The 10,773-nt window shown below is 51.6% G+C and overlaps 5 protein-coding genes across 5 annotated transcripts in view; 2 read left to right on the forward strand and 3 right to left on the reverse strand.

The window, feature by feature from the left end:
* Nucleotides 1–8: 8 nt before the first annotated feature.
* ASPGLDRAFT_53331 (phosphatidylinositol-3-phosphatase YMR1) lies at nt 9–2,742 on the reverse strand. The gene is made up of 3 exons (XM_022547948.1): nt 2,590–2,742; nt 2,026–2,514; nt 9–1,976 (listed from the first exon to the last, which is right to left on the reverse strand). The coding sequence occupies exons 1-3, from the start codon at nt 2,611–2,613 to the stop codon at nt 207–209; spliced, it is 2,283 nt and encodes a 760-aa protein (XP_022395434.1). The 5' UTR covers nt 2,614–2,742; the 3' UTR covers nt 9–206.
* A 310-nt stretch (nt 2,743–3,052) lies between these two features.
* Nucleotides 3,053–4,654, forward strand: ASPGLDRAFT_138222 (uncharacterized protein; the record flags this gene model as incomplete). Its single annotated transcript, XM_022541596.1, has 2 exons — nt 3,053–3,207; nt 3,286–4,654. The coding sequence occupies 2 exons, from the start codon at nt 3,053–3,055 to the stop codon at nt 4,652–4,654; spliced, it is 1,524 nt and encodes a 507-aa protein (XP_022395435.1).
* A 102-nt stretch (nt 4,655–4,756) lies between these two features.
* Nucleotides 4,757–8,488, reverse strand: ASPGLDRAFT_70573 (uncharacterized protein; the record flags this gene model as incomplete). Its single annotated transcript, XM_022549496.1, has 6 exons — nt 4,757–6,949; nt 7,271–7,820; nt 7,877–8,289; nt 8,337–8,360; nt 8,410–8,426; nt 8,476–8,488. 6 exons carry the CDS (start codon nt 8,486–8,488, stop codon nt 4,757–4,759), a joined length of 3,210 nt encoding a protein of 1,069 aa, XP_022395436.1.
* A 249-nt stretch (nt 8,489–8,737) lies between these two features.
* On the forward strand, nt 8,738–9,238 carry ASPGLDRAFT_30409 (uncharacterized protein; the record flags this gene model as incomplete). Its single annotated transcript, XM_022543948.1, has 1 exon — nt 8,738–9,238. One exon carries the CDS (start codon nt 8,738–8,740, stop codon nt 9,236–9,238), a length of 501 nt encoding a protein of 166 aa, XP_022395437.1.
* Nucleotides 9,239–9,292: 54 nt separating this feature from the next.
* ASPGLDRAFT_1510199 (uncharacterized protein) overlaps nt 9,293–10,773 on the reverse strand; it is a gene marked incomplete at its 5' end in the record, with an annotated part of 3,023 nt that continues 1,542 nt past the window's right edge. The window contains one exon of the mRNA XM_022542204.1: nt 9,293–10,731. Coding sequence (XP_022395438.1) covers nt 9,778–10,731 — 954 coding nt within the window. The 3' untranslated portion in view covers nt 9,293–9,777. The remainder of the gene's footprint in view (nt 10,732–10,773) is intronic.

Consider the following 10,773-nt stretch of genomic DNA (forward strand, 5'->3'; position numbering starts at 1 on the left):
GTTTTTTTGGGAATAGGGTTTGTAATTGCCTATTTGGGACGGGGAGGGTTAACCCTCGCTTGTATGGGCGGGCGCTTTTCCGTTTTGGGTCGGTTATGTCTGCCTGGCGTTTTAGGCATAAAGATTACTAATCATGTAGACCTTCCATATCAACAGCTCGTAAGTTTTACATTCATCATACATGCCTCCAAAATAACCCGTATATCCTACTGCATTTCGACCTCCATCTCAGTCATCTTCCCACTCCCTTGTTCATTCTCCTTATTCTTTGGCGTAAAAGCCAAGTTCGAGATACCCGCCGACACGGCTGCCATCCCAGCCGACGCCGCATTCTGCGTCCCCTGACCAGACACACCACTGCCCACGGAACTGTGGGCCGTCTCAATACCAGTAACGACAGGAGCCCCGGACCCAGGAGTAGGTGGTGTAATGCTCTCCTGGACTGCAGCCGGGACAACGACAGGACCAAACGGACGGGGACCGTTCATCTCTGCGTCTGCACGACCAAACACCTCGTTCCACCAGCGGACTTCGTTCAGGCGCGGGAAGAGTAGGCGCTCTTTGCCACGCTTGTTGTCATCGATGGTGGGTTCGTATTGAGGGTTGAGGAATTGCTCTCGTCTGGCGAGGAAGTAGTCCCAGACGCTGCGTGTTCGTTCTTTAGCGCTTGTCTCGACACGCTCCTTTTCGCTGTTGAAGAGAAAAGTGCCGAATTGGCAGGAGTAGAGGTGGTAGAGCAACCGTCGTAGGAAGCGTTCGTTGAATTCGAATCGTGTAGGGTATTGGTGAAGTAGTTGGTATGTTGCGTCGAGGAACTGGTGGAATACCGGGCTCGTTTCCTTCACCTTGGTGACCTCCTTCTCGGATATGGGTGTTCGAGGTACAGAGCCGGCTCGTTTTCCAGGAGTCTCGCATTCATTGGTTGGGGTATCACCATCGGAATCGGGAAGGGAGTCGCGGCTGGTGTTATCCCGGTTGAAGAACCCCTTGGCACTTAGGAATGCGTTCTCGAGGGCTTTTCCTGCACCGCTACCCTCTCGGTTGGGATCACCTCCGATCCTCTCGTTCTCGATCTGGAACCATTTCTCGCTGTTCAAATGACCAGAACGATGGCGGAACATGTGACCGAATGAGAGCCAGTCTTTCTCAACGAGTACCATGAATCCTTCCAGCGTTCGATAGTAGGGATCAAGACACAATTGACTCAATGCACTCAGCTGGCTCGTGCGATCCCAGCCGTCCGAGCAATGAATCAGGACATGAGAATGGTTAAGCCCAACCTGACGCGCAATCAAGCCAGCGCCATCCAGGATTCCGGCGATATGCTTCAACCACCCACTCCGGGCAAGCAGGTCTCTATTAGGACCCAATGGGGCGATGTCTGAGTCTTTCAGCGCATCGACCACTTTATTCAACGAATCTCGCATCACATGGATGTTATCGATTCCCAGGTATGCCTTGGCTGCGAATTTATAATTGTCCATGTTCTCCGAACCCAGACCAACGGCCTGCATTGCAAAAGCATTAACCGTCGGCCGTGCATCGACAATCAGGTTCTGCTGCTGAGCGCCATAAACCTGACGCCCTTCCTCTGGATCCCCGCGAATGGACGCCAGCATTTCATCCTCGAGTTCTTCGGCATTCGTAGAGTCGGAATCAGACTGACCAGCAAATCCATCGCCTTGACTAAAGCTCGAAGACTCCGATTCTAAATTAGGCGTTTGCACATTTGCCAGCGGCCTCTCTGTACGTGATGTTGAAAAGATAGTCGCTAATAACTTCTCATCCTGAATACTCCGATTCTGCCGTACACCAACCAACGGCTGCGAACTTCTCGTAATCGAGCAGTTATTAACCGGATGTCGATACGTCAGTATAGGCACACGCGCTCTCGACCGATACCGTCCCGCGTAGTTTAACGTATTATCCGAGATAGCAGTAGGCACAGGTATAAGTGCAGGATAGGTTGGAGAGAACTGACAGTCAGCACGCATCCATCACATATAAACGGCGAGTCAAACATACCCCATAATCCGAATTAATCTGCGAAATGCGCCACCCATTCCCCTCTACATCCACACCCTGCCTTGCCCATTCTTTCTTGGGATCATATAACTCCCACCCGTTAAACTCCCTCTCCGGCAGAGGAGGCTGATAAGCAAACGCATACAGCTTATCTACCTTCCCAACCCTACACGTCCACTGCTTGATCGTATCATATACCTCGCGCGCCTTATTCTCAGTGACAAAGTAGAAGCAAACAAAGGTGAAATCGCGGCACCGCAGACGGATCGAGGACGGCTGGCGAGAGGCCGCGGGTGTCGGGCGCAGTGTGCACAGGGATATTATCGGGTATGTGATCCAGAGTTCTCGTGGTCTGACGGAGGTTCCTTGCGCTTGTGCTGGGCCCGTGTCGGATGCCGGGGGAATGTGGGAGAAGATGAGGTGGTGAGGGGTGAGGTGAAGGTTGCCGACGACCTGGTCACCACGGCGCGCCAAGGTCACATTATCAACCTGGAGTTTTGTCAGTATTCTTTTCCTGATGCTTTTGTTGTTGATGTTCGTTCGGAGTCAGGCCACGAGACTCACCTTAGCAACCCGTGTTCTCTCCATGCCTTTCCGTTACTGTAACCGCAATACCTTCATGGTCTTATCTATCGCCAGGACAAAAAGATTCAAATGAGGCACTCAGCCCGTAAAATGAATATAAAACAGATATGAAAGATAGCCTTGGTAGTGTGGAGGAAGAGTGGTTGACTCGACCGGATGCGGAGCCCCTCGTGCCAGCTACGTCAAAGGCGGAGCCGCCAATTGGAGAGACAATGGAATGCTGTACATGACTACATGTACAGCATTCCAGCGCCAGTGTTTTGTTTGTATTGATATATAAATGCGAAATGTCTGCAATTCTGTACAAATGTGCGAATGCTGTCTGTTTTGTTTATTTCGTTTGTGGTGTTTGGTAACTGTGCTCACCGAACTATATATCTGACCTAACTATATACCACTGTGACCAGTGTGCACAACTACATCTACAACCAGATAACCCAGGATGAATTTAATCCCACCCCCATCACCCCAAGACCTCTTCCTCTATCGCTACCAACACGCCACAAACCTAGGCTCCGTCTTCGTTCTGGAAAGATGGCTCCGCAACAGCATGTACGACGACACCCCCGGCTCCAGTGAACTAGAAGCTATAAAACGGTACCCCCCCACCTTTCACACCCCATACCCCATCCCCCATACATAAAAATTAATACAAATACTAACAGTGACATGCAGATCCCTACAAATCCGCGGCCTCCACGAAACCCGCACAAAATGGGAAACCCTCTGGCAAACAACCCTATCCGACGACGACCTGCACTGGCTGAAACACACCGCGCGCTGTAACTCCATTCGTCTCCCGATAGGATACTTTACGCTAGGGCCGGCATTTTGTATCGGTACGGATTTCGATGGCGAGCCGGGACAAGTGTATCTCCACTGCTGGAATACTGTCAAACACTTGATTGAGAAGTGCTACGCATACGGTATCGGGGTCTTAATCGATTTCCACGGTGTTCCGGGTGGCGCGAACAGTGAAGGCCATAGCGGGACTGATTCCGGACGAGCTGAGTTCTGGGAAAACGAGCACTACCGCGCTCTAGCGCGAGACAGCATCGCGTTCGTTATCCAAGAAGTCAAATTCCATTCCCTCCACGGCGTCATCGGAATCGAACTATGCAACGAAGCAACCTGGGATCCACCGAACTTGTACGAATGGTACGACTCGGTCATCGAAGTCGCAAGTGCCATCGACCCATCCATACCAATCTACATCAGCGACGCATGGAATCTCTCCGCAGCGCTAGACTACGCCCTGGGCAAGAATCACGCCACCATACCCTGCGACAGAAGTCCCGTTATCGTGGACACGCACAAGTACTACTGTTTCATGGAAGATGACAGAAACATGCATCCAGATGCTATTCGCGAACGTGTTGCGAATGAACTAGGTGAACTATCTGATCGGCAGGGCAACGTGTTCGACCGGAAATCAGCAGTCGAGGTGTATATCGGGGAGTATAGCTGCGCCATGGACCAGCATAGTTTCGAGCATGGCGATCCGTCGCAACGGCCTGGGTTGACAGTTGCGTTCGGGAATGAGCAGAGTAGAACGTGGTCGGATAAAGCTTCGGGTTCTGCATTTTGGACGTTTAAGATGGATTGGATGGATGGTGGGGATTGGGGGTTTAAGGAACAGGTTAATACCGGCGCGATTCCGGCGCCTCCGTGGCTTGCACTCTCAAGAGAGGAAGTGCGCGAGAGGCTAGGGCAGGCTGATATTCAAAGAGTTGATCATCACGAAGAAGCCTACTCTCAACATGTCGGGTACTGGGACTCCGCAGCCCCGGGTGTAGACTTCGAACATGACCGCTATTCCCGCGGATGGGACCTTGGATACGCCGATGCAGGGTACTTTTTCGGTGCGTTGGTGAACGGTATGATCCCCGGCCAACGCGAAGGAGGTGAGAAAATCGGTGCTCTTGACCTCTGGGTCCGGAAGAGAATCATCGAAACGGGCGAGGTGAATCAGGGTCTGGGCTGGGAATGGGAGCACGGGTTCCGAAGGGGCATTAGTGATTTCTACTCCATTGTTGGGGTTTAGGTTTACATGAACCATCGTATGCACATTCATAGCTAATCTAATACACATAATAATAATACATCCAAAGGGGAGAAATACAATCAAATCCACAAACGGCAATGTCTAAGGTTCCGCCCGTCTAGCCGTATCCAACTCAAACGCCAACTTACAAGCCGAGCCATAGAACGAATTAAACGTCTGCAGCAGCTCGTCCAGTTCACCCTCCTTTTCAGAAACCTTGGCATCAGGAGGAAGATCCATATCCAAGAACAAGTCCGTCGCGCGAGAGGGGTAAAACGGCCCGCTCTCGTAGTAACTGTAGTTGAGCCGTTTGTCTTCGTAGTTATAGCGCTGGAGATATGTCCCGCGGCGGTCTACGAGGGGTAGACTCATGTACTCTGCGGTGACGAAGTCTTTTTCTGAACCAGAGAGGTTCTTCTCGTTGAGGATTTCTTTGGGCAGAGAGAGCTGGAAGAATGTCGGCAGTGCAACGTCACCGCTGTCGTTTGGTCTGGTCTGGATGAAGTTGTTGCGGAGAGAGGTCTTGAGGGTTTCCGCGCTCTCCTGCCACGATTGCTCTGGTAGATCGCAGTACATCTTTCTGGTAAAGCGGAGGTCCAAACCGTTTTCTGGGAGAAGGTAGTCGACGTTGTTCTGGGAGATGATGGCCTTTGCATTTTGCACTACGAGTTCTGGTTTCTCTTCGGAGTCGGGGTTTTCCAGTAGAGAAACTTCTAAGTCGAGTTGTGGGAAGACATTTGCGTGGAGAGCTGACGGAACTAGCAGAACGCGGCGAAGTTGCTGCTTGTCACTGTTTTCATGGTTTCGTAATTGGCGCAGGAATGAAGGCACTCGGGGGAGGTCTGTTGTAAACGAGCGAGGAAGAGACAGCTTGCTTAGTGTTGTCGCATCGACAGGTTCACGGCTCATAGTAGGTTTGCACAGGAACAAACACCTTCCAACCGCCGCCGTTACACTCTCGTGCACGTCAACCTTCTTGCTCAGCTGGTACTTAGGCGAGGGCTTCCGCAAAATCTTGAGAAGCCCATCCGATAACCTCGTCTGATGCTGCTCAAACAACGGCATATCTAACGGACTCGGCCCAGCCGTCTGCGTCGACGGCGTAGCCCACCGAAACCAAGCCTTCTGCCGCTCAAACCAATTCCCATCATTCTCGAGACTAAAATCGTAAGCCTCGGCAGGCTCCATAGCAGAGAAATAACTCGTAAAAGGTAACGGATCCGGATTCGTGCTGTAAAGCGCAAGATTCAACGTCCTCCGGGCATTCTCCATACCCTTTCTGTTCTCTGCGAGATAAAGAATCTTCTTCGGACCTTCTCGAGTCACGCCCTCGAACGCAATGCCGTAGGCCCTACTGACCCAATCCAGAAAGTCCAAATGGAACGTGCGACTCCCATCAAACCGGTTACCGACCCGCGGGAACAGTTCAACCTCCTCCTCACGTATCCGCAAACTGGTATCCTGAATGATATCCCGAATAGTCTCGCACGCAACCCGACTCCCCGTAATCCTCACCAACCCCAGCGAATTCGTAATATCAATCTTCGCATCGTTAAGACTGGCCACCTCTTCAAACGAAAAGATCTCCGAGTTCTTCAATAACGACAACGTCGTCGCAGATAACCGGATATCCACCTGCCCGGCCTCCCCAACAACCTCCAACTCCCAACAATCCCGCAATATCCGCTCAGCAAGCAAATGTTTGCCCTTCAGCGACTTCTTCGTCGCCGTAATCCGCTCAGTAACACCACCCTGCCCAACAGGCCCTGTCTCCAGAAACCCAGGCGTCCCGGGCCTCCACTCCAGCTCCCGCGAACCACTCCCCTCCCCAGATCCATAGAACTCCTCCGCATTCCGCTTATGCTCCGATACATAATCACCCAACTGATACCCCGTAAACGACGCCTGGACCTTCCACCTCAGCTTTTCGAACTCAACCGCGTCGAGTTTATCGCCCGCCGAATGCGGCGCAAGAAGACTCTCAACCCGTTCGTTCACGATCTCTCCCGTCAATTCCACAGTCTCGTCTTCAATTTCCTGGAGCAAAAACGGTACATCGCCCTTCTCGCTCAATCTGTCGGGGCCGATATCCAGCGCTGGCTTTTTCTGGCGCTTTTTCGTCTCGGGAACGACCACGACACCACCTTGTTCGCCGAGGAAGGTAACGTTTATGGGGACATGTTGGGCTTTTGGTTTGGGTTGGCGGCGGCGTCGGGGTTTGTCGTCGCCATTGTTCGAGGTGGTGGATTTGGATCGGAGGAAGAGGTCGTAGCGGCGGGTGACGAGGGATAATGGCTTTTCTCGGCAGGTTTGTAGGGATTGGGGGTTTAGGAGGCCCGCGGGACTCCGTGGTGTTCGGGAAAACATGTAGAATTGGTTGCTGAGAGCATTGAGCTCTGCTGCTGGTTTCTGGAATTTGTTTTTTTTGGTCGCGGCGATTCTTCTGATATCCGCATTGCGCTAAACCCAGAATGGAAGTATTTGCCTCAGGCTATTAAGTCTATATACAGGGTACAACATGGTATTTATACAAGAACGAAAGAAATGACAAGAAACAGAAACGAAGAGAGATCACTCCTTAGGAGAAATTTCCCAACTCCTCAAATCCTCCCTCACATCAAACTCCGACACCTCCTGCTCACTCGCCCGACTTCTCAATCCCTTCGCCTTGGGATTATCAAAGATCTGCTGCTCAATGCTCCCGCCTCTCCTCCCATGCCCATGCCAATTGCCCATATTGCCAATAGCAGAAAGCAGCTCCGGTGCCTTGACCTCATTGCTGGAAGAGCTCTTCGGCCGTCGTTCAAAACTAGGCGATAAATGATTCCCGGACGGAGACTCGCGCTGATTTGCGCCATTCTCCGCACTAGCGACATTCAGGCTATCGTCTAGCCGACTCTGGCGCTGGTTCTGGTTTCCATTGTTGTAGCCGGAGCCTCCGGAAAATAGGTCTTCAATTAGTTTATCGGCGGGGAGGTCGGTTGATCGGGAGTTCCAGGATGCTGCGAGCGTGCGGCGGTAGAGATCTTGCATGTCGGAGACCTCGCTGCTCTTCGCGCTGAGGGATGGAATGGGTCCGCCGCTAACGGGGTCATCGGGGTCGCCTTGTTCAGAGGACACCACGCCTGCGATTCCACCAAACACCATGGCAGATCTCAGAGGTGGCCTGCACAGTCAGCATAGAGCAACAACAACAACATCCATACCAACAGATAAACCCACGTAATAAAGTTCCTATCCCCCTCCGTCTGCCTCATACATATCCCCACCCTCAACGTACTATTAATCTTACTGTCCTGCATAAGATACCTCCTCACAATCCCCTCCTCATCATCACTCTTATCCACATACTCGGACAGATTCAGCCGGATGCGTCCTAGTATATTCCGATCCCCATGACCCCCCGACGCAAAGTCCTGAGCGATCTCGAAATGTACCTCGCATTCCTGGAGTGTCTGGTTTCGGTCGATCGTAAGTCGGACTTGGAGGGATTTCTCGTAGTACCACTGCGCGCGGTGGTCTATGATGACTGCTTTATCGGTGTAGCCGTTGTGTTCTGCTGCGCTGGAGGACGGGAGGCGCCATTTGACGAAGGCCGTGCCGCTGACGAGGGGGATGTTGTTGAGGTCGATTATCTGATGGTCAGCATTATACATGACCGTATGGATAGCGTGGGACATACCCTTAAAACAAACTCGAACCTGGGCTGCTTTACTTCAGCATCCAATAAACCCTTTATCAGTGTAGAGACCTACCCTCCTATTCTTCGGGACTGCGGTCATGTTAGCACGTCACATAGTACTCAGAATGATGTCCCTTACCGAACGCCTGCATCGTCAATCAACTGAAAGCATATATTAATACCAGACTGCCGTCTTATTCAAAATCCATCCAATGGAATGCACTCCGATGCATGCATGTAGCCATCATTGCCCAGGGATGGAAGGGCGGTGATGCTATTGTCGGGCAGTTCTAGACCGCTTAGTTATCTCCGCCGAATTTACTCCGCGGCTATGCTTCTAGTTCAGTCCATTCAACAACGTCTAAACGAAATTGAACAGACTGATTACACGGATTTCGATAATGGCTTCAACAGACCAGCTACCAGCGATGAATATCATCCCGCTAGACTCCCCCATCCGCACAACGCCAATCCACCCCCTCCTCCCAGAAATCCGAGTCCCAGGCCGACCCGCAGACACAGAAACACAATCCAATGAACCCCCAAAAGACCAACCAAACAACGAAACCGAAAAACTACTACAATCATACAACTACAACCCCCTAACCTGCGCCCCCTTCCCATTCTCCAACAGCTCCCAGAACCAACCCCTAACCACCGACACACAACAAGAGAAAGAACTAGCGGATCTCCAAGAAGAACATCCTACCCCCGAAGCCGCCCTAAAGGCGCAAGAAACCACAGCGCGCGAAGCAAAACGGCGGATTGAAGAGACTGTCAAGAAGAGAGAAGAGGTGCGGAGGGCGATGGATAAGAAGGTTAAGGAGAGGGATACGGAGATGAAGGTGCTCGAGAAGTATCAGGAGGTTAAGGTTAAGGCGTCGGATATTTTGCCGTCGTGATGGTTCCAAGGTATGATGATTTTGGTTTTGGTTAGGGGGCTGTGTGGGTTTATGGAAGGGTTTGGATAGGCCAAGGCTGGGAGGAAGAAGTTTATCTGTTTCGAGACATTCATGGCGTCCTGGGGTTGAGATACGGGGATTTGGTCTCGACCGGTTCAAACGCGCTAGGAAAGGAAAGCCAGGGTACAGGATCCGGCGAGCTCAGGACTGATCCAGGACACCTTTGAATACGATGATACCCATGCGCGACATCTACTTGAAGGATGCTTGACACGAGTCCTTCAAGGTACATACTACGAACACTTATGCACTACACTTGGGCAATATAAGTTGAATAATGACATGAATTAATATTCAAGCATGACATGACATGACAATTAACATCTCTGTACATATATACCAACTCAGGCTTCATATGTAAAACCCCGAACATCCTCCACATAACATATCCATCATGGAAATGCGTTAATTAGATCATAAAAAACACAAGGAAATAACACAAGAAAAATAACACATTAATCATAATAAATCAATCCCGCTTAAACATCACCCAACAACTTAACAACAGCCGGCAACAACTCCGACGCATCCTCAATCAGCGTCTGCGTCTGGTTAACAAACTGGTGCGTAAGCAAGTCATTGGCATTATCAAGCAACCCAGTAACCTCCTTAAGCATCTCGGGCGTAATAACCGGCGAAACCTCGCCAATAAGATCCTTGGTCTCATTAACGAACCCAGGTGTAAGTAGCGTGTTCGCGTTACCCAGCAGACCCTTGACGTCCTTGAGGAGATCGGGAGTGATAGCGGGAGAGACAGTGTCGATGAGAGACTGCGTCTCGTCAACGAATTTGTCTGTAAGAAGCTTGCCAGCGGAGTCGAGGAGGCCGGGGACCTTGTCGAGGAGGTCTGGTGTGACGACGGGAGCGACGTCGCCGATGAGACCCTTGGTGTCCTTGACGAAGTCCTTGGTGAGAAGGGAGTTGGCGTTGCCGATGAGACCCTGGGTTTCGTCGACGAAGTCCGAGGTGAGGAGGGCCTTTGCGTTGGAGAGGAGGCCGCCGACGCCGTTGAGGAGCTCGGGGGTGACGATGGGGGCGACGGCGTCGATGAGGTTCTTGGTTTCGTTGACAAAGGAGGGGGTGAGCAGGCTGTTGGCGTTGTTGAGGAGGCCGCCGACTTCCTTGAGGAGGTCGGGGGTGAGGATCGGGGCGACGGAGTCGATGAGACCCTTGGTTTCCTTGACGAATTCGGCAGTGAGGAGGTTGTTGCCGTTGGTGATGAGGTTGTTGACCTCCTTGACGAATTCGGCAGTCAGGAGATCGTTGCCGTTGTTGATCAGCGAGTTCACCTCCTTGACAAAGTCCGCGGTGAGCAAGTTGTTGCCATTCTTGATCAGGGAGTTGACCTCCTTGACAAAGTCAGCAGTCAACAAGTCATTGCCGTTGTTCAGCAACTTGGTAATCTTGTCGAACAGGTCGTCATTAAGCAGGGGCTGGACGTTCTTGATCAAGCTGTTGATCTCCTTGACGAAGTC

This window comes from Aspergillus glaucus, assembly GCF_001890805.1.
Source record: "Aspergillus glaucus CBS 516.65 unplaced genomic scaffold ASPGLscaffold_41, whole genome shotgun sequence".
Lineage (NCBI taxonomy): Eukaryota > Fungi > Ascomycota > Eurotiomycetes > Eurotiales > Aspergillaceae > Aspergillus > Aspergillus glaucus.

Coding starts and splice junctions, on each gene's coding strand:
- ASPGLDRAFT_53331 (XM_022547948.1), bottom strand. CDS start 2,613: ATGGAGAGAACACGGGTTGCTAAG. Junction 2,515..2,589: donor AGAGAACACGGGTTGCTAAG/GTGAGTCTCGTG, acceptor ACAAAACTCCAG/GTTGATAATGTGACCTTGGC. Junction 1,977..2,025: donor AGATTAATTCGGATTATGGG/GTATGTTTGACT, acceptor GCTGACTGTCAG/TTCTCTCCAACCTATCCTGC.